This window comes from Mastigoproctus giganteus, chromosome 7, assembly GCF_048544385.1.
Source record: "Mastigoproctus giganteus isolate SK-2022 chromosome 7, ASM4854438v1, whole genome shotgun sequence".
In the NCBI taxonomy this organism is placed as follows: Eukaryota; Metazoa; Arthropoda; class Arachnida; order Uropygi; family Thelyphonidae; genus Mastigoproctus; species Mastigoproctus giganteus.
The window spans coordinates 106,457,961-106,482,223 of record NC_143581.1 but is presented as its reverse complement, the minus strand read 5'-3'; the positions used below and the strand labels follow the sequence as shown (position 1 = coordinate 106,482,223).

General features: G+C 36.6%; 1 protein-coding gene across 1 annotated transcript in view; it reads right to left on the bottom strand.

The window, feature by feature from the left end:
- LOC150083130 (uncharacterized) overlaps positions 1-24,263 on the bottom strand; it is a 99,169-nt gene that overhangs the window by 71,151 nt on the left and 3,755 nt on the right. The window contains exon 2 of the mRNA XM_090377065.1: positions 6,592-7,657. Within this exon, the coding sequence (XP_090233191.1) occupies positions 6,592-7,657 (1,066 nt within the window). The remainder of the gene's footprint in view (positions 1-6,591; positions 7,658-24,263) is intronic.

Sequence of the window (24,263 nt, the reverse complement as noted above, 5' to 3'; positions counted from 1 at the left end):
CTAAAATGAGACCTCCAGACCTGTAAACAGTACTCAAGGTGTGGCCTGACCTTTGCCATATACAAAGGGATAATCACCCCCTTGTCTCTGCTAGCAAAATTCCTATATATCATTGACAAAACTCCATGACCTGCTCTGGCAGTCCATCTGCACTGCTCAGAGAACTTCATATCTGACTGCACAATTACCCCAGGTCTTTTTCATTCTTCACCGCCTTGAGTGTAGTACCATACAGTTGGTATGTTTCTCTTGGGTTACCGCTATCCATATGCAGTACTTTGCATTTGGCAATGTTAAACTTCAGTTGCCACTTCTCAGCCCATCTGCCTAACTCTTCTAGATCCTGTTGCAGTAGCATACTGTCTTTAGTGTCATTAACAACCCTGCCAACCTTTGTATCATCTGCAAACTTGGACATTAAGCCTAATTCACCTTCATTAACATCATTGATAAATACACAAAACAACAATGGGCCCAGCACTGAACCCTGGAGGACTCCACTAATAACATTAGTCCATGTATAATAACATTAGTGTCTATTTATTACCACACTCTGCTGTCTCCCACTGAACTGTCCCTTTATCCATTGTATCAACTTGCCCTTAATGCCATACTTCTCACATTTGTACAGCAGTCTTTCACGTGCAACAGTATAAGCTTTCCCGAAATCCAAATATATGATATCAAAATTATTTTTTGTACCTAATACTTCAAGTTCATCAAATTTATTTACTAATCTCCAACATGCAAGTATACATGCACCTGTACTTACTCTTAGTTATCCTAATACATAGGCTAACACATTTATTAAAGTTAAAGAATTAACTTTTTTAGTTTAAGTTAATTTATCAACTGCTGACCTTAAATTCTTTAAGGTCAGCAGTTGAAAAATGTTTGGTCTTCTTCGGCACAAAATTGGAAAGGTAAACATTTTTAAAGCTTAATATAGTCTTGAAGAAAATGTTGTTGTTGTTTTGGTTTTTAGGAGCATTAGCAACTAAGGCCATGTTGCTCCGGGGATATGCGATGGTCATCCCCTGACCTTTCCGCATCCTCCGTATTTGGTGTTCACAGGCTCGAACCTCGGTCTAATCAAGAAGCGTGTGCTACGCACTGCTGCTCCTGCCCACCTGGCTATGGAGGCACCCTTGAAGACAAGCTGGCCACTTTGTCTCAAACTAAAAGTTTCTGATCAATGTATCCTCCCTGTCCTAATATATGGTTGTGAAAACGGACATTGATTGTCAAAGCTATACAAAGACTTAGGATCACACAGAAGTATGCAGTGCCAAATTTTGAACATAACCAAAAGAGACTGAAAAACGTGCATAGATTCACCAAAAAAAACAAAGTCTATAACATCAATGACAGAACAAAGTGCTTAAAATGGAAATGGATAGGTCATATATCAAGAAGAGCCAATGAAAAGATGGACCAAATGAATTTTGGAAAGGATACCGCCTGACTCTAAACCCAAGAAAAATTGATCGAATTGTGAAATTTGCTGGTGCACATGGCAACCGCAAGCACATGATTCCAGTTCCTTGAAATGTGTTGAGGAGGCCTTCATCCTGCTGTGGTTTGACCATGGCTGAAGAAGATGATGATGATCTTTTGAGGTACTGTAAATAACTTCTCATCATCCACACTTACTACAGTTACATCAATGATTCTATTGCATCTTCACGTAAAGATAAAACAGATTTATTACCTTACTTTTCCTCTTATTCTTTCACTTGTTAAATCACCTCATAGCATACCAAATATATCCCACTCAATGCTTCCTTGGTTTTCTGACAAAGAGATTAGAAGAATCTATGAACAACCTTGATTACAAGATGTCTCTATGTCCTGATGGCGTTTCTTCTCCACTTGTTGACGTTAAAAAATGTTTTTACTAGCGTTATTACAAAAATTTTGTAACAAAAAACCGTCATGCGAAAAGCGTTATGGAAGTGGCATCATCTTCAGCTTCCACCAAAAGCGAATTATTGTAACTTGTATTGTTGGAATCATACTTGTATGATGGCAACAATAATTTATCTTCTACTGAACCAAATTTAATGAAGCTTTGCATGGTGCTTCATCTTAGCTCCATGCAAAAGAGGAAAAACTTTCAAAGCTCTGAAAATTGCAGTGGTTTTACCAGGATAGTGGAAAATATGAACATGTGATCAATGAAACTTTCTCACATAATAAACAGGATAATGTATAGTATATCATGGAAAACTAAGGAATTTAGAAACAGAAATATTAAGGTTTTAAGATACAAAAAAACTTTCAGGAACTGGAAAATGCATTGATTCGAAAACGCATCAGGTTTCAAGTCACCTGGTGTTTTCAGATTGAATGTTGTTGTTATGGGAGTTTAACAGCTTGTTTGTTTGTTATTTGGAGCATTAGCAACTAAGGCCATATTGCTCCCGGATATGCGGTGGTCATTCGCTGACCTCTCCGCATCTTCCGTATTTGGTGGTGACGGGCTCGAACCCTGGTCTAATCAAGAAGCGTGTGCTACGCACTGCTGCTCCTTCCCACCTGGCTACGGAGGCGCCTAGGGAGTTTAATGGCGAATAAGCTACTATGGCTATAATGCACCTAAGATTGAATGTAACTTTTTTCTTTACAATTAAACTCCGAGGCTGGAAAAGAGTTCTGCACATTTATGAAAACATTCAACTTGGACATGTCATCAGATATTTCGATAAATACTACACGTAATGGAACAACCACAGATGGTGTATTTAGTCATGAACTAAAATCTCTTCAATGTAAAAATTATACATCCTACTTTATTCATCACAGACCAATACTTTTAGTAACCGATATGTAATTATTATTAATAAAATAAAAACATTGTTATATTATTATCCATGAATTATATTAATATCTGAAAATTAAAACACTTTTAATACCTGCTAGCGGCAGGACACATTATGTACCTGTTACAGAATATATTTTCTTTAAATTTGTGCTCCAAGTTAACTCCTGTTTTGTACTGTCTTTTTGCATGTTATTATTCTGCAGGAAATTTGCTCATATCTGGCCAATTCCCAAAAAAAGGGGCAAAAAAATCTCTCTCTTCCAATTATCACCCAACTGCATTACTCATTTCAAAGTAATGGAGAAATCCATCAACCTACTCTCAAATCTTCCAACACATAACAATTAGCAATGTGGATTCTGACAGTACTGATCTTGTGATATCTTAGCTCATTAATATACAGGAGGATCATAAATATACTTAGGTCTAACCAGTAAATAAATTCCGTGGAAATATTTGGAGAAATTCAAGCAGTTGCTCTCAACATTTCCAAAGCTTTCAGTAAAGTTTAATAAGAAAATCTTCTTAGCAAACTTAAAACTTATGATGTGCATTCTAATTTTGGCAACAGAGTAGAAAATCTCCTCTCACACCATTCACTGGAAATGACAGCCATCTGTTAACTTCTTGACTAATGCTGGACTACCTAAGGGTTCTGTCCTTTCACCCATTCTTTTTCCGCTTGTATATTAATGACCTTTTCCCAATGACTGAGTATCCTATACACAATTTTAGTGATAACAGTACACTACCTATATCTGAAATAAACACACACTAACCCCGTATTATAAAATAATGATAGAATATTTAATTAACTATCCACACATTTAATATGCAGGCAGTTCCCGCTTGACGAGTTCATTTTTTCAAGTATCAACAAAATTGAAAATAAACATTAACTGCAATAAATAAATCAAACATTTATAAATACGGCATTTCAAGCCACGTCTGTAGCTATACAATACTACAGTGAATGCATTTGTTTGTTCAGGCAGCATCTCAGACTCACATAACATAAAGCAATCACTATGCTGATGTTACAAAGAGTGGTTGTGCTGTTCTTCATTTTCGCTGTCATGTCTTATTTCAAATTTATCCTGCTCATTAAACCCTGTGTACAGCATGCCACAAAGTAATACTATGGAGAGTGATATTAATAAAAAGAAACAGCAAAGAGGAATAACATTAGAAAAAAATATGAGATCACAAGCAAACATGATCTCATTTTTCTTCATTATCATTAGTCAATGATGATGAAGAATAAACAGTCTAACGTTTGTATGACATAAATAATTTCTTTACTATTATAATTTACTTAATTTTAAAAGCTGTGTTCATTTGTTTGGTAAATAAATCATTGTTGAAGCATAAATTATTGTTTTGTTGACCTTTATTTAACATTACTATGGTCAAATTTCATTCTTGAGAATGTAGCCACTATTTTTAACATTATGTTGATGGTAAATGAATTCCTGCTTTACGAGCACGTCCTAGGAATGAATTAACTTGTAAAGTTGAGAACTACCAGGTTAAAGAAAAGCCTGACAGCAAATAACTCTGATTCAATGGCACAATGGAAAGAGCAGCACGAAAAAACTACAGAGTCCCAGCTATGTCATATGTTTTGTGCTGCTCAAACCTTATTTGGCTCCAAGCTCCCACACAAGATCTGGACAATGCTTAATGGGATATGCACAAATCATGGCTGATGTGCAGATGCATTATTTAAATGGACTACCTTCTCCACAATGTGACTGTGGTGCTCCTAGACAGACAATCCATTATATTGTAAATGACTGTGAGCTGCATACCCGACTTGGTGATTGGTGTTATTTCCTGTAGGCAACTCCAGAGGTGTTAGCCTGGATAGAGAATTTGGACCTGGATTTATAATGATATGTTTGTAACTATTCTTTTAATATGTCTTAATCAACTTTTATGTCACATCTTATATTTGTATACACTTGTGTATTGTATGCAAGTCATATATAAGCCATACGCTAAATAAATAAATACTCTCTAAGGCTAATTTAAGAGCACTATTATATATAAAACAGAAACAGGAGTACAAAAGCAGTATCTCTTCATAGAACATCAGCAACTGTGAACTCCAAATTTCGATCACTATCACAGCTAAATATCAATAATGTGTCTATACACCCAGGCATCTATGAGTCAATTAGACACAAAATATGCTATTGCCACTGCCCTCTATACAATAAATAAGGAAATGTAACATACAAAATTAAAATTTTTAGGCATCTACTCCTAAAATCTACGAAGTGAAACAATGTCAATATATGCAACTCAAAACATCATAATAAATTAGAATTAAATTAATGAGCTCAAATAATTATGTTACTAATGTAAACCAAATGATAGAATATAAAACAAAATGAATAAGAATTTGAGTGGCATTGTGAGCATTCAAACTAAACAAAATGGAAAAGGCGAAACCAATCAATATATGAGGGCAGTGGGCAAAGCATATTTTGTGTTTAGTTGAATTATTATTGCCTGCTGTGTCCAGGGCATATTGGGACATCCACTGATATTTTGATGAGGGGAGAGGAGTGATGTCAAAATTTGCAGATGATGTAAAGATTGGCAGAGTCGTTAATGATCAGTGCCAAGCAGCACTCCTTCAGGATGACTTGAACAGACTTCAAAGATGGTCAGAGAAGTGGCAGCTATGTTTTAATGCTGATAAATCCAAGGTCTTACACTTGCGGAATAGCAACTCCCAAATAAATTACACACTTGGTGGAATTGAATTAAAAACAGTGGAGGAGAAAAGGGATCTGGGAGTTACAATACGGGCAGGTATGAAGTTTCTGAACGGTGTAAACAGGCAGCCAAGAAAGCCCATGGTGTCCTATCGATGATTTATTGACTGTAGGGATAAGGAGGTCATAATCCTACTGTATAAGACCACATTTGGAATACTGTGTTCAAGTATAGAGACCCCATCTAAAAATAAAAAAAAAGACACTGAGCTTCTCGAAAGGGTCCAAAGTTGGGCGACTTGAACAATGAGATCAGCAGGACATATGAGAAAAGACTGATTATGTGGGTTACAGAGCTTGGCAACCAGGCACCTATGAGGTATCCTGATTGAGGTTTATAAGGCTCTGAAAGGGATTAATAAAATGAAGGTGGAATTCATACCTGGGGTATGAATTCCACCTTCTTAATTGGGGACATAAATTAAAATTACAGGGGTTGAGGTTTATAGTTTTGATTGTAGGCAGTTTTCTTTTAGTCAGCAAGTCATTGGTTTTGGAATAAGTTGCCCTCACAGTTAGTTTGAGGCTGGCAGTTTTGCATAAATTCAAGGGTCAACTGGATAGTTACCTGTGTAAGGAGGGAAGCAGATAATCTGTATTTGTCTTATCTACTTGTTTTTTTTTTTTTTTTTTTTTGCCAAAGCAGCAAAAGCCTGTGGCTTCCTTGCACTATATGGCAAATACTATTACTATTTGGCTGTGATCAATGACTGAAATATGGCACTTTTTGGGGTTCATAAATGTATATCCCTTTGAAGAGATAATGCCTGCGAGCTTCCTGTTTCTATTTTGTGGTAAAATAGTTTTTTATGGAGGGTCTCCATTTTTATGGGGGGAGAGGGAGAGACTAATTTTTGTGTACTATTATTACTAAATACAATTTTATTTACCTTTCCAAAAAATGTTTGAAAAAATCACTTTCGTTTGCACAATTCAACAGGAAACCATATTTAAAAATCTAGCATTAAACTGCATTCTTACCTTTTCTTCTGTGACTCCTGAATTTTCATTTTGGACTGTCCTCCCATGGAACTTTGCTTTCATGTTTTCTTGATTTTCTAACAATGGACTAGACTGATTCAGTTTTTTTGTATTAACAAAGAAATTTTGATCATTTACCTTAGATGAACTGTTTTCTTGAGTTTCTTTCACAAATGCAATGAATGGCATTTTAGATTTCCCAAAACAATCATTAGGTATCTCATTTGGGGTAGTTTTACTCTCATCAAATCTAATATGTTTATTATGATGTATGTTGCTAGATCTATCAATCTCACTTAATGAATCTAATTGCTTAATTTGCCTGGGCAAAAATTTATCAGAACTTGAGCAACTAATTAGTGAACTTTCAGAGTTGTTACAATCTGCATTTAATCTTTCAGGCGTATTAGCCGCAGATTTCTTTCTTTTTCGACCCCTTCGTATTTTTTTTTTACAATTACCACTAACCTGGCTGATTTCAAGCACTTGTGGATTTTCAATATCAGGCACGATTCTATTAACAGGTAAAACATCGTCATGTGTTGCCTCATGTAATATGAATGTAGGTGAAGAAGGTACAACAGTATTTTTAATTTCTGTAGCATTTAAGCTACCATTTGGCGATTCCATTTCACTGCACACAGCATAAGTGTTAATGTCAGGTGAGTGTTTTCTATGATGTTTCTTTTTTTTTTTTTGTGAAAACTCATTAGATTCTATACTATCTCTATTCTGGCCAAAGATGTCCTGATTTAATGCATGATCAAATTCTACAGACTGCTCAAGGGTGCATTCTTCAATATGAGAAACAATGAGAGATGTTCCTAATCTGGACATATTTGTTTCTGCTGATTTTGAGATTGTATTAGGAACTGTTGCATTTTTATTTAATTGGGATTCAAATGAATTATGATTTTCATCACACACAGACTTCCTTTTTTCATGTATTTTTTCATCCTGAATATGCTTTTTTACTTCAATAACATTACTACAAACTGCATCTTCAACAGCAGTAACCATTTGTTTCTGTGAAATTATATTACAAACTGTATCCTCAAGTACAATTCTGAAAAGAGAACAAAATAAGTAAAGAAAATTAACACACACACACACACAATGTTACTAGGTCTAAGAATATTAAAATGACCAAATAATACAAAGAAGCTATTGTTTGTTTGAAGTATCTATATTTTGATAAAGCTACAAAAAAATAAAAAAGTAACTTCCCCATCATTATTATGCTCTATCAGTTAACAGTAAGGACTTTTCTTCTAATTCCTCATTTAATTTTTCTAAGCTCTCAAACTGAGCAATCCTTGAAGGTCCAGTGACCAAATGTTCACTTATGAGATCCAAGTCCACTGACACTTTTCTATGGTTTGGCTTCGGCTGCCTAAATACAAGGAACATTTTATTTTTCTCGTCAGGTGAAGGTTACAAGGTTTCGTGAAGGAAACTCGAGCTTTCCTGCAGAAAATAATACCAACAATATAAAATACTCACAATTTACAGATAGTAACAATATCATGGTTTCAGTCACAAATTATACATTTTTTCCATTCAAAACTGACCAACCAACCAATCAATTCCCTTTCAATTTATGTGCCTGGTCTTCCTATCAGTGTGAATATAAGACCCTCAATCATTTTAATCATCCACCTTATACACCTCTGAGCCTAGTTTCAGTCTTTGCAGACCACATCTTTGGCTTCTTTCCTCATTTTAAGTGCACCTTACTGAAATGACTAAAAAAAAAAAAAAAATACTGCTTTATGTAGAAAATAATTTATCAAAATAAATAGTACATAAATTACTCATGGAGCTTACAATTTAGATAAACATTTTTATCTGGGAAACCACTACAAATCATATTAATTCAGTTGGAGGGGACAGAAAATGGACACAGGTTTAACTCATTATATATGACTGGAAAAGTTCTGTGATTTGCTATATGTTTCAGCTCAGTATATTCTAGAGCAGTTCTGTATACCAAGTACAGCATTCAACATATATATATACTTGAGATATTTCCAGGCTGTGTTGGAGCATTTAACTATAGTAGTTATTATTGCAGGAAGATGGCAGAACAGAATAAAATCATCATATTTGTTTTTTTTTGTTTTTTTTCCATTAATATTTTCTGATTATTACATGTGCTAAAAACACACACAAGTGAAATTTAGGTCATCACCAAATGGATTAATCAATCTCCCCTCCCCTTGGTCTTTATCTGCAGCAAAAACTGGGAGAAAAATTTTCCAAAAAAAAAAAAAAAAAGAAAAAGAAACCTGCACAACATGTATTTTACTCAGCCTTCTTAAACCTGGTGGGTTCATAAATCTGATTCTAACTGCCGTAAAGTGAAGAATTATTGTTCATTATGGTCTTCTGCTAGCTGAGATATATAGAGGTTCCCATAATTCATATGTATGCATGACATCACACATGTCATGCATTCTGTATGCATGACATCACACACAACACAAGAGAAACTTCAAATGGCCTTCTGTAATCCTGAATAGCTGTTTACTGTAATCCTGAATAGTTGTCATACATTATAATGTGAATTTTCTATTTATTGAAGTTGTCACATGTGACATTTCTCATGTACGGGACTTGTGGATGCTTATCGTGTACACAGTAGCCAGCAGAAGACCACAAAGGACAGTTAATGTTCACTTTGCTTCCGCCAGAGTCAGATGCACATGGTTTAAAAAGCCAGAAGATATGCAAGTTGACTATTTTTTTTTTACATTTTTCCATTTGTGCCACAGATGAAGATCAAGGACTGATTGAAACAGTCATTGTCATCCCCCATTTATTTTAATAGTAATTTCCCAGATAGAAAATTCTTTATTATAATTCAAGGTTGATAATAAATTACTTAATTTCCACTATGTGGAAACTAAACTTAAGAGAAGTGGGGTTTTAAGAAATTTATCCAGGTTGCTTTAAATAGAAATAAGGGGAGAAATATAGGGGACCTAGGGAATGGATTTTAAAATAATAAAATTGAGCAGGGATTACGACAATGGGGGGAGGAAATGCTAGATAACTTAGTAAACCTCTTAAAACATGACATCAGCAGTTCGAAAAAGGCAAATATGTAATCCTTGTTCTTACTCATTGTGCATGTGAACAAGAACTTTGGTAAAGGGTTTGTAACATGATGCTCATTTAATAAAATATTTATCATGATACATAAAGTGTTTGATTAGTTGATCCCTTGATGGATATCAGCTTTAGAGAAAATGATTCATTTAAAGATATGACTAAAATGTAAAGAATTCTTTGGTTTGCATCTTCTCTTATTATCAGCTGAAGTGTAAACTGATAGGGACTCAAATACTGCATGCCTGTTTCTTTGCTGCTAAGTTAGTCTATCAAAGTCCTACAAAAGAGCCTTATGCAGTTGTATAATATAAAGAATTACAAGGGATTACTTTCCCCATTTAATGAAATAGCTATCAAAGGTGAGTAAATGCTATAAATGTTTCTTGAAGGGTTTCATCATGTTGAATATTCCAACACTGGGTTAATGCATGCAATCTGCAGGTTTAATTTGCCTTTGGTTTATTTCTTTAATGCACTGTATAATGCATATAAAAAATATATGGGTAAATGAACAAACCGAGTGGGGTTAATAATTAATTGTAAGACATCTTGCCCAACTGGTTTGTGCAAGTCAACGAAAGGAAGTCAAAGTAGTCTGAGTGATTAGCACAGTTGGGAAAATAAGAGGCAACAGATGTATTTCATAGAATGAGGCGAGGGATTTTAAGCCAGAGGAGATCAAAAGAGAAGATTGCAAGCTATGAAGTCACTGACTAAGGAACCATTATTTTACACCATGAATTGTTAAACTAATAGAGTAAACTTATCTGCGAAAAGATCTAAACCACCAAAACACTTCCCAGTTCATTTCACAAATATACGTGGTCTCAGTTCTAATCTCAACGATGTCAATTTCCATTTGCAGCCAGACAAACCCCATGTACTTTTTCTGACAGAATCTCAGTTATCAGTTGATTCAACTACTGCTCATCTCAGTTGCCAAAATTATTCACTGTATGATTCCTTTCACCTCAAAGGTGGTACTTGTGCATATGTCCATTCGGATATTCCCTGTTAGAGACTTGATAATTTGGAATCTCCTCTTTTCGATCTTCTCTGGCTTAAAATCTCTCTACCTCATTCTGTCAAATTCATCTGTTGTCTCCACCGTTCTCCCAACTCCACTAATCACTTGGAGCTCTTCGACTTCCTCTCTTTGCAACTTAACTTTCTCCAGTCCAACTTTCCTAACAGTGAGGTAATTTTCCTTGGTGATTTTAATGTTCACAACTCCAGCTGGCTTCCATTTTCTAGTCACAACGACCCACCTGGTTGAGATGCTGAGACTTTTGCAATTACTAATGACCTTGCACAGATTATTTATTTACTTACAAGAATACCAGATAATCCTAACCAAACAGCCAATACACTTCATCTTTTTCTCACAAACAACCTAAGTACATGGTCGGAGTGAGTGGTTCTTTAGACACCTTAGATCACAACTTGGTGATTGTCTCTTCTCCAACGGAGCCTTTATCTCATGGCTATTCCCAAACTAGTGTTGTTTGGCATTACAAGAATGCAAAATGGGATAAACTGTGAAATTTCTTTTCTTCTTTTCCTTGGTCAGATTACTGTTTCAAAACGTATGATGTTTTGCTCAGATCGTGTCAGTGAAATTATTCTTGTAGGAATGGAATCCTTTATTCCACACTCCACTTTAAAATCTTGTCCTTTATCTAAACCTTGGTTTTCCAATAAATGTGCTAAGGCTATTCAAGAGAAGAATGTTGCATATCGTAATTGCCTTGTTTCCAATTCTTCAGTTTCATTTTCTGCCTACACCAAAGCTCGCAACAACTGTAAAGCAGTTATTAATTTGGTCCAAACTAGATTTTGAACAGGCTAAGAGTAGAAAACTTATCCTAATGGTAGCCGAGCATTCTGGCCTTTTGCCAAAGCCATTGGCTACAACTTTTGCTCATCTCTGCTCCCACCTCTGTCAAAACCAGATGGTTCTGTTGTCACTTCGGCCAAGGATAAAGCTGACCTGCTAGGACCCCATTTTTCTTCCAACTCATGTATTAATGATCTTGGTAAAACACCTCCCACCATTGCCAACACACTCCACTCAATCCTCGTATAGTCTTCCATCAAGTACTCCTGAGCTTACTGCTGTTCTTTGCCACCTTTTTTCACTTTCTTATTCCAAAGGTGTTTTTGCTTCTGCTTGGAAATTTGCTCATATCCAGCCAATTTCTAAAAAGGGTGACAAATCTCTCCCATCCAATTATTGTTCCATTGCAATTACTTCTACTCTTTGTAAAGTAATGGAGAAATCAATTAACCGCCAACTCTTAAACTACTTAGAAACCTTCCGTCTGATCAACGATTGCCAGTAGGGATTCCGTCAGTGTCAATCCACTGGTGATATTCTGGCTTATGTTACCCATTTATGGACAGATTCAATGGAAAAGTTCGGTGAAACACAAGCAGTTGCCCTTGACATCTCAAAGGCTTTTGATTGTGTTTGGCATAAAGGTCTTCTAAACAAACTTCCATCTTATGGTCTGCCAACTATTTTTTGTAATTGGTTATCCAATTTTCTCTCTGATCACTTACTGAGGGTGATGGTAGATGGCTCTCTGTCTTCTAACTTCTCCACTAATGCTGGTGTCCCCCAAGGTTCATTCTTTTCCCACTCTTTTCTTCTTGTATATTAATGACCTTCTTCCATTGACTATTGGAAATCCTATCCATAGTTTTGCCGATGATAGCACATTGCATTCCACTTTCCATTTTGAGAAACCTTGTCCTGCTCAATCAGCTTCAACTTCTCGAAAATCTGCTACGAATTCCTTAAATGTCAATCTTCAAGTAATTCTCCAGTGGGGCAAAGACAACTTAGTTGGTTTCAACCCTTTAAAACTCAGTCTTGTCTTATATCACACAAAAAGGATTCTTCTGCTCCTATGCTTATCTTTGGTGACTCCAATTTTTAGGCAAGATGATATATCTCTTTTGGGGATTACCCTGACTTTTAATCTCCCATGGCACAAGCACATTATAAATATTGCTTCCTCTGCATCTAAAAAAATTTGGTTTTCTCTTTCGCTCTAGGCATTACTTTTCTTCCAAACAGCTGTTCACTCTGTACAAATTGGAAATCCACCCTACCATGGAATATTGTTCCCACATCTGGTGTGGTGCCCCCAAAACCTCTCTCAGGCTTCTTGATTCCGTTCAGACAGAGTCTCCCCACTTGCTGTCTCATAGACATACTCTTTCTGCTGCATGCTCTTCTACAGATATTTCCATGGGCACTGTTCTTCTGAATTGGCTTCTATAATTCCCGCTTTCTCTTTCAAAGTAGTCCGAACACGTGCCACCACCAGCCAACATCCATTTACTGTACAACTTCAAACTCACAGAACCAACTTTTCATCTTCCTCGTTTATTCATTCAACTGCCATTTTCTGGAACAACTTCCTTCATATGTATTTCCTGAAAATTACAGTCTACAGAAGTTCAAGTCCAATGTCAACAAATATCTTCTTTCGTCTTCTCAACTTCCAACCCAAGCACGGTATTAAGCACTATAGGTTCTAATACCTCTTGTGTTTGGGGTTTTAATTAAAAAAAAAAAAAAAAATCATTTGGGGAACAGTTAGGGCAACTGAGACGAGTAACGGTTAAGGCAACGGAGAGATTGAGACTGTCAGAAAAACTAACTGAGCCATGGCAAACAATAGGTCGAAATGGTCTCAGTTACAATCTTTAGATTGGAATTGACATCATGTACATTTGTGAAATGAGGAAGTTTTTAGGAATTTTAGATCTTTTTGTCAATAAGATGAGTTGGAAAACTGCTAGCTTTGGAATGGAATACACAGACTAGTAGTTTAACAGTAGCTGCAGGCTAAGGTGCAAGTGATTCATGTACTGCTTATAGTGGAATGTCCAGAAGCCTGGAAAGTTTTCATGGATTTCAAGGCCTGCTGGGAGTCCTCACGAAGTAAGCAAATACAGGGACTTTGTTAGTGTTACTAAGAATGAAAACAGTTGTGTGTATACTTTCATTCGACAATAGAGAGCTATCAAATGCTCAATTATTCCTATTTTCTATTATCTTCTTTCGACCAACTCTCTTAGTCCAACGTGTTAGCGATTAATTTGTAATAATGATATAATTATAAGATTAATTAAACATCTTTCCCACTGTCAGAACAGTAGCGGGACAACCCCCATGTTATCAATATTGGATGCCCAACTCTACCCAGGGCTCCAACCACCACTCCCCTGCCAGTAAGGAAAACATCACATCCAACATCATTAAAACGAAATCTAAAATTAAAATTGATATAAAAAAACTTAACTGCATATAGAGCAATGTTCTCTTCATTCCTTAAGTTGGTCTAAGGCTTTTCGAAACTACATGTTCACAGGAATAAGAGCAAACCAAAAAAAGTTAACCAAAAAAAAAAAAATCTCTCTTATGTAGTACTTTTTTTGTTCTTCATGCATGTGCATAAATGACCAATCATCAGATAGTAGGAATGGTCTACGAATTATTAATTGAATTTATACATAACTTCATCTCGAGGGTTTCTGCAATAGGTAACGTATAGTAATTGTGTTGGATATTTATTATTTTTGCTTCATTAAAACCGAATACATGTTGTTCATTTATTGCATGAAATAACAGTTCCGGTGCGTTTCATTGACCCACCCGAACTGAAGCTTCGTGTTGTTTTCTTTGACTCTGAATCACCCCTCACGGTAGAACCTATATAAACTGCATCGCAGTTTTTACATGCGATGCTATATACAAGATCATGTTGTAATTGAAAGATGGTGTTTAAAGGTCGATTTCTAAAAAAACGTATATAATAATTTATTCATAGGTTTGGCTATAATTTTCATGTCAGTACCTTTGCATATTTGATTAAGTTTGTTATACCACTGCATGACATAAGGTATGGTAATAAAATGTTTTTTGTCCATGTCAAATTTATGTACATTATGTGTTTCCTGGTTTTTATTTTTGTTTTTAAAGGAACTAATAACGGAATGCTTTTACATTTCCATAGTTAACACCCCTATTCGTATAAAAAAAAAAATCGGTCATGTTGAATCAATTTATTAATGCGTTTAAATATTCTTCCTCCCAGATTTTATTAACTACAGAAATAAATGAGCTAACAAAGAGATTTACAAACAGGGGTTATCCTTTAACCATTATAAACAAGTTAAAACTTTAGCATGGAAAAAAATAAATAAAAACCAGGAAAAACATAACATACATAAATTAGACATGGACAAAAAACATTTTATTACCATACCTTATGTCACGCAATGGTATAACAAACTTAATCAAATATGCAAAGGTACTGACATGAAAATTACAGCCAAACCTATGAAAAAATTATATATGTTTTTTTTAGAAATCGACCTTTAAGAACCATCTTTCAATTACAACATGATCTTGTATACAGCATCACATGTAAAAACTGCGATGTGGTTTATACAGGTTCTACTGTGGGGTAGAACCTATATAAACCAGTTCAGAGTCAAGCAAAACAACACAAAGCTTCAGTTCAGGTGGGGCAATCAAATGCACCGGAACTGTTGTTTCATGCAATAAATGAACAACTTGTATTCGGTTTTAATGAAGCAAAAATAATAAATATCCAACACAATCAATTACTATAAATTACTTATTGCGGAAACTCTCGAGATCAAGTTATATGTAAATTCAATTAATATTCCATTAATTCATATACCATTCCTACTGGTCATTTATGCACATGCGTGAAGAACAAAAAAGTACTACATAAGTCAAATTTTTTTGGTTTGCTCATATTCCTGTGAACATGTAGTTTCGAAAAGCCTTAGTCCAACTTAAGGAATGAAGAGAATATTGCTCTATATGCAGTTAAGCTTTTTTTTTATATCAATTTTAATTTTAATGATTTTGGACGTGATGTTTTCCTTACTGGCAGGGGGATTGTGGTTGGAGCCCTAGGTTGAGTTGATTTGTTGTTTGGTTTTTAAGAGCATTAGCAACTAAGGCCATATTGCTCTGGGGATATGCGGTGGTCATTCCCTGACCTTTCCACCTCCTCCGTATTTGGTGGTCACGGGTTCAAACCCCCGTCTAATCAAGAAGCATGTGCTATGCACTGCTGCTCCTGCCCACCTGGCTACGGAAGCGCCAGGTTGAGTTGGGCATCCAATATTGATACCATGGGGGTTTTCCCACTACTGTTCTGACAGTGGAGAAGACGTTTAATTAATCTTATAATTATATCATTGTTACAAAATTTTTGTAACAATGATATTTTTGTCATCTTATAGTAAAAAATAAATAAAGGTAATCTCTGCTGCACCTCATAAGTATACTTTCATGTACGCTAATGCTAGGGACAGTAAATAAACTATAAATTTGAAGTACTTTTTATCATCATATGTGAACAGTGTACAGATATCAAAGATATGTTGTCACTTAGACATAAGGGATGAAGAATTTGAATATAAAGAATACAATGTGTACTGAGAAGACAGACAGGAGAGGAAGGGGTGGGAGTTATGCTCTTAGTCAAGAAACACAAAATCTGATGCAATCCAAGGCAGATCATCCAGTTGGATGGTAAGTGCAATGTTGGGTCAGTTTGGTGTGACATAAGCACTAGAAAATAAAAACGAGAGTAGGAGTGTTTTATAGGCATAATGATTGTAATGGGTATAACAAACTATAGAGAGAAATGGAGTGGGATAATAAATCGCAGTCTTAAAATGGAGGATTTTAGCTTTACAGATATCAGATACTGATTGGAACTTGTAAACTTTTAGATTGGTCATACACACAGTAGCATGGCTTTTATGGATTTACTGGATGACTGTTTTCTATACCAGCACATTGAGAGCATTAACATTAGTAAGGCATATGATGCAAGAAAGCAAGCTTATATAGCATCACATGCCTTACTAATGTCAACGCTCTCAATAGTAGTAAGGCATATGATGCAAGAAAGCAAGCTTATATAGCATTAGAAAAAAAAAACACCATTCCCATTTCACTCATCCATTCACTCCAAATATTTGTCTAGTTCTGCCTTGAACTTATTTAAGTTGCTGACCTCCACTACAACAGATGGAAATCTATTCAGTGAGAACAAATGATGATGTCATCAACAGTGAATTCTAAATGGGAAGCGTTTGGGGTAGTAAAAGTAGAAGCTATTGGCTTTTTATACAAACTAAAGTTGGTTTTAAACCAACCTTTTTATACCCAATGATGAACTGATGAGATACGTGGTAGAGAAGAAAAATATATTCATATAAATTATGAATTAATACAAAAGCACAAAGTAGATATAATCTAATCTAGTCTGCAATTGCATCTCAAGGGAGGCTATGCAAGCTAAGGCAGATTACAAGAGCTCTCTAGCAAAGAATTTAAGGATTTCTTTACTTATGTGGTAACGATAATAGTAATCACCATATAGTATGAGGAAGCCACAGGCTTTTGCTGCAATGACAAAAAAAAAAAAAAAAAAAAAAAAACAAGTAGATAAGAAAATACAAATTATATGCTTCTCTCATCACACAGGTAACTATCCAGTTATTTAAAACTGGATAGTTACCTGTGTGATATTTAGACCTTTAAATTTATTCAAACTGTATGCCTCAACTATCTCCGAGGGCAACTTGTTCCAGCAATCAACAACTCACTGGCTAAAAAAAAAACTGGCTACAATCTAATTTAAATCTCAACCCCTGTAATTTAAATTTATGAACCATACTTCTGGAATTCTTTATAAAAGTGAGAATTCCACCTTCGTTCATTTTATTAATCCCTCTCAGAGCCTTATAAATTTCAATCCGGTCACCTCTGAGGTGCCTGGTTGCCAAGGTCTGTAGCCCACATAGTGTCTTTCCTCATACAGTCATCCTTCTGCCAATTTCACCATTCAAGCTGCCCATCTTCGGACCCTTTCAAGAAGCTCAATGTCCTTTTTCAGATAAGGTCTCCATACCTGAACAGAGTTTTCCAAACGTGGTCTTACAATTGTCTTATATATGGGATTATGTAAACACAAGAAGGAAGATGATGAACCACACTGGTCCACCTGATGTCAGAGGTTTAACTGTTGATGATCATATTCAGGCTGCTGACAATATGAACAGATATTTTGCACCTACATTCACACATGAGGAATATAGTAGGGATGAGCATGCCAGAAGTGTATCAAATTCTAACAGAGAACTAAATGATTTTGTGATATCTGAGAGAAAAGTGGAAGAGATATTCTTGAAGCTAAATGTGAAAGCAACACCTGAGGTGGATAGAATCCGTTCAATTATATTAAAGGAGGTAAGCAAACCTTTAGCCATGATTACGAGAGCACCCATGGATTCAGGAGAGGTTCTTGTGAACTGCACATCTAGAAATCATTCCCAATTCACAGAGGAGGGGGGAATCTAAGGGTGAAATGAGTAATTACAGACCTGTTAGTTTATCTTCTATTCTAGGGAAAATAATGGAACCACAAGTTCAAGAAGTAATGCAGGACCACCTAGACATGAATGCAGTCATACTGCAGTCAGCACGGATTTCTTAAGGATCAATCTTGTCTGACCAATCTGATTGGATACTATGATATGGTAACAAAGGAACTGATTTTGACATCATATTCTTAGATTTCAGAAAAGCTTCTGACACTGTTCTACATGAAAGACAGCGGTACAAATTAAACAGTGTGGCATTAGGGACAAATTACTACTATAGACAAAGAGATGGTTAAGTGAGAGGACAGACACAGTCATTATCAATGGTCACTGATATTCTTGGACTCTGTAGATGGTAGATGCTCTCATCAACCGGTGCAATACCACCACTTTGCTTATTGGAGGCTTGAAGTGGTGGAACCCATGTTTAGTCTCTAGAGCTAAGTTCCGAAAAACCCTTCCCTATCTCTTCCATCATGCAGTATGATTGATGACTTTTGAGGTTATGATGAACATTGTGGCGAGATCCAATATTCCTTATATTTCAAGGGCAGAGCTCTAAAACTGTGTTAGCAGGCCGGCTGCTAGTTAGTACACCGGACCGAACCTATTGGTAACTCTCTAGGAGGCTTCCGGATCAGCTAGTGTATAATCTTGCTACCTCTACTCTGCCAGATAGTGACTGGAGGGAGTCTGAGTAGTGTGTATGCGGGGAGCATTGTCGAGGCCACGTTATGTCAAGGATCTGGGTATATTCTTACCATGTGTATGCCATATCCAAAAATTTCATTACTTCATACAGCATGTCCCACCCACTTTTTCTTACTATTGAATACACCATGAATTGTCGAACTAATAGAGCAAGCTTATCTGCGAAAATATCTATACCTCCCAAGCACTTCCTAATTCATTTCACAAATATACGTGGTCTCAATTCTAATCTCAACGATGTCCATTTCCACTTGCAGTCTGCCAAACCCCATGTACTTTTTCTGACAGAATCTCAGTTATCCGTTGATTCAACTACTGCTCATCTCAGATGCCCAAATTATTCGCTGTATGATTCCTTTCGCCTCAAAGGTAGTACTTGTGCATATGTCCGTTCTGATATTCCCTGTCAGAGACTTGGCAATTTGAAACCTCCTCTCTCTTTGATCTTCTCTGGCTTAAAATCTCTCTACCTCATTGTGTCAAATTCATCTGTTGTCTCTACCGTTCTCCCAACTCCACTAATCATTTGGAGCTCTTTGACTTCCTCTCTTTGCAACTTTCCGAACAGTGAGGTAATTTTCCTTGGCGATTTTAATGTTCACAACTCCAGCTGGCTTCCGTTTTCTAGTCACACCGACCCACCTGGTCAAGATGCTGAGGCTTTTGCAATTACTAATGACCTTGCACAGATTGTTCATTTACCTACAAGAATACCGGACAATCCTAATCATACAGCCAAAACACTTGATCTTTTTCTCACAAACAACCCTTCTAAGTACACGGTCGAAGTGAGAGATCCTTTAGGCACTTCAGATCACAACTTGGTGATTGTCTCTTCTCCAATGGAACCTTTATCTCATGGCTATCCCAACCTTGTGTTGTTTGGCATTACAAAAATGCAAAATGGGATGACCTGTGAGACTTCTTTTCTTCTTTTCCTTGGTCGGATTACTGTTTCAAAACTTCTGATGTCAACGTTTGCTCAGATCGTGTCAGTGAAATTATTCTTGCAGGAATGGAATCCTTTATGCCACACTCCACTTTAAAATCTTGTCCTTTAAATAAACCTTGGTTTTCCAATAAATGTGCTAAGACTGTTCAAGAGAAGAATGTTGCGTATCGTAATTGGCTTGTTTATAATTCTTCAGTTTCATTTTCTGCCTACACCAAAGCTCGCAACAATTGTAAAGTAGTTATTAATCAGTCCAAACTAGAGTTTGAACAGGCTAAAAATAGAAAACTTGCTTCCTGCCCTAATGGTAGCCGAGCATTCTGGTCTCTTGCCAAAGCAAGAGACCAGAATGCTCGGCCACAACTTTTGTCCATCTCTGCTCCCACCTTTGTCCAAACCAGATGGTTCTGTTGTCACTTCAGCCAAGGATAAAGCTGACCTGCTAGCATCCAATTTTTCTTCCAACTCATGTATTAATGATCTTGGTAAAACACCTCCCACCATTCCCAACACGCTCCATTCAATGCCTCCTGTGGTCTTCCGTCAAAAGGATGTTAGAAGGATTTTGACGAATCTTCACGCTAAGAAAGCTCCAGGTCCCGATGGTATTTCTCCAGTTGTTCTCAAAACCTGTGCTCCTGAACTTACTCCTATTCTTTGCCGCCTTTTTTCACTTTCTTATTTGAAAGGTGTTTTTCCTTCTGCTTGGGAATTTGCTCATATCCAGCCAGTTCCTAAAAAGGGTGACAAATCCCTCCCATCCAATTATCATCCCATTGCAATTACTTCTACTGTTTCTAAAGTAATGGAGAAATCAATTAACTGCCTACTCTTAAACTACCTAGAAACCTTCCGTCTGAACAACGATCGCCAGTATGGATTCCGTCAGTGTCGATCCACTGCTGATATTCTGGCTTATGTTACCCATTTATGGACAATTCAATGGAAAGGTTCGGTGAAACACAAGTAGTTGCTCTTGACATCTCAAAGGCTTTCGATCGTGTTTAACTGTCCTCAGAAGAGGACAGTTAAACAAGCTTCCATCTTATGGTTTGCCAACTGTTTTTAGTAATTGGTTATCCAATTTTCTCTCTGATAACTTACTGAGAGTGATGGTAGATGGCTCTCTGTCTTCTAACTTCTCCACTAATGCTGGTGTCCCCCAAGGTTCATTCTTTTCCCACTCTTTTCCTCTTGTATATTAATGACCTTCTTCCATTTGACTGGAAATCCTATCCATAGTTTTGCCGATGATAGCACATTGCATTCCACTTTCCATTTTGAAAAACCTTGTCCTGCTCAATCAGCTTCAACTTCTCAAAAATCTGCTACGAATTCCTTAAATGTTAGTCTTCAAGTAATTCTCCAGTGGGGCAAAGACAACTTAGTTGGTTTCAACCCTTTAAAACTCAGTCTTGTCTTATATCTCACAAAAAGGATTCTTCTGCTTCTATGCTTATCTTAGTGACACTCGATTTCTAGGTAAAATGATATATCTCTTTTGGGGATTACCCTGACTTCTAATCTCTCTCTCTCTCTTGACACAAGCACATTACAAATATTGCTTCCTCTGCATCTAAAAAACTTGGTTTTCTCTTTCACTCTCAGCGTTGCTTTTCTTCCAAACAGCTGCTCACTCTGTATAAATCGCAAATCCGCCCAGCCATGGAATACTGTTCCCACATCTGGGGTGGTGCCCCCAAAACCTCTCTCAGGTTTCACGATTCCATTCAGAAGAGGACAGTTAGGTTAATTAACGATTCCTCTTTAACGGAGTCTCTCCACTCGCTGTCTCATAGACGTACTGTTTCTGCTGCATGCCTCTTCTACAGATACTTCCATGGGCACTGTTCTTCTGAATTAGCTTCTATAATTCCTGCTCTCTCTTTCAAAACAGTCGGAACAAGTGCTGCCAACAGCCAACATCCATTTACTGTCCAACGTCAAACTCACAGAACCAACTTTTCATCTTCCTCGTTTATTCATTCGACTGCCATTTTCTGGAACAACCTTCCTTTATATGTATTTCCTGAAAATTACAGTCTACAGAAGTTCAAGTCCAATGTCAACAAATATCTTCTGTCGTCTTCTCAATCTCCAACACCAAGCACGGTACTAAGTACTATTGGTTCTAATACCTCTCGTGTTTGGGGTTTACATAAAAAAAAAAAAAAAAAACACTAATGTTATTGGCAGAGTCCCAAGGGTTCAGGAGTTCAGTGCTTGACCCACTGTTGTGTTCGATATTTATAAATGATAACTGACAAAGGCATATAAGGCTAATATCTATGTTTGCAGATGATACAAAGGTTTACAGCATGGTTAATGACAGTAATCAGGGTATGCTACACAAGATCTAGAAAAATTAGGCAGATGGGATGATTTGGTTTGGTTTGGGTTTTATTGGCGCATCAGCAACTAAGGCTATAATGCGTCAGATGGGATGAGAAATGGCAATTGAAGCCAGCCTATCTCGATGTTGGACAGTTTCAGCAGAGGATAGCTTCTTCCTCACAAGCATTTTGCGATAATAAAACTTTTGATTCTGGATAATTCCTTCGGTTGAGTTAAAGATATTGGGTTGGAGGAAGAAAAATCAGTTTGACTGCTTTCAAGACGAACATTTTTTTTTTGGCTAATGGTATATAAGCTTGATTTCTTGCATCGTTATTACTACTAATTGTTGGAATAAACTTCTATATAATCATGGAAACCGGTACTTTAAATAAACTTCAGGAATGGCTGGACAAAGCATCAGAAGGAACGAAATGAAGGTTTTTTTTTTTTTTTTTTTTTTTTTTCTTTGGTTAGTTGTTGGCGCATCGGCTTCTGCAGCCATAATGCACCTCTCAAGGCTTTTGCAGTATTTTTATCCAAGCCCGAGGCAGGATTCGAACCCACAACCTTTGGGTTGTCAGGCAGGCACTTTACCCATCTGGCCAGCCTGGTCGGCTTGCTAATACTAAACTGAAGAGGGCATTTCTCATAACTTACTTAACTGCAATAATGCATTTATTTGATAATTCTTGATACCTTATTAAGTATGTAAGTCACTGTTCAAAATGTTTCTCCCATTCTCAATTTGAGTTACAGCCTATTAGAAGTTGTGCTGTGGCTAAAGTGACTACACGTCCCGGATTTCAGTTGTTTGCCCCGCATTGCAAACTGTCCCAGAAAATGTCCCAGTTTGGACATGTAGCCTCCATACTTCTTTTAATGATAAAAACAAAAGCAATTAAATAATATAATTATGCAAATCATTTGCATTATGTTTGCCAGGAACAAATGGTACAATGGAAAGAATTTTTTTGGTAGTAAGATATTGACTGGAACTCGTGGGTTGGTCACTCCCACACTAGTAAGACTTTTGTGGATTTATTGGATGATTGTTTTCTGTAGCAGCATGTTCGAGAGGCAACCAGAGAGAGTAATACTCTTGATCTGGTTATCAGCAGTGATCATTCGAGTATTAAGAATTTGCAGATAAAGGAACCACTAGGTGGCAGTGATGTGCGATATACTTAAAGATTTAATTACCATCAGGGGTAAAGGAAAAGGTTTTTGCTTCCGTAAAGGTGAGTACAGTGGTCTCAGAAAGTTTTTAAATTCTGTACAGTGGGATCAACTGACGATGTTACCAACAATAAATTCTAAATGAGAAGCATTCAAGGAATTAATCGTGGATGCTACTAAAAGTTTCATACCTATTAAAAAATATTGTTCAAGGTTTAGGCCTAAATGGTTATCTAATTAACTAATGAGACTCGTAACAGAGAAGAAAAATGCATGGGATGCATATAAATTATCAAGCGACTCAGAAGCCCATGGCAGATATAAGCTAGTCTGTAATCAGGTCACAAAGGAGGGTTAGGCAGGCGAAGGCAGATTACAAGAAATCCTTGGCAAAAGATGCTAAGAAAAACAGCAAGGATTTCTTTACTTATATAAACTCTAAAAGGAAGGGGATGAATCTGATTGGTCCACTTGACATCGATGTTTCAACTGTTAATGAGTATTTTGCATCTACATTCACACATGAGGAGTTATTAAGGTTTGAAAATGGCAGAAGGTTATCAAATTGTAGCAGGATACGTAATGATTTTGTAATAACTGAAAGCAAAGTGGAGGAGAAATTGTTGAAGTTAAACATAAGAAAAGCACCTGGGGTGGATGGGATCTATCCAGTTATATTAAAGGAGGTGGCAAAGCAACTAAGCAAACCCTTAGCCATAATTATGAGTGCATCCTTGGACTCAGGGGACCTCCCCTGAGTCCAAGGATGCACTCAGACAAACTGGAGATGTGCAAATGTATCCCCAATTCACAAAGGGGGATCGAAGGGTGACACGAGTATTACAGACCAGTTAGTTTAACTTCTGTTCTGGGTAAAATAATGGAGTCACTGGTTAAAGATGCATTGCAGGATCACCTAGACAAGACTGCA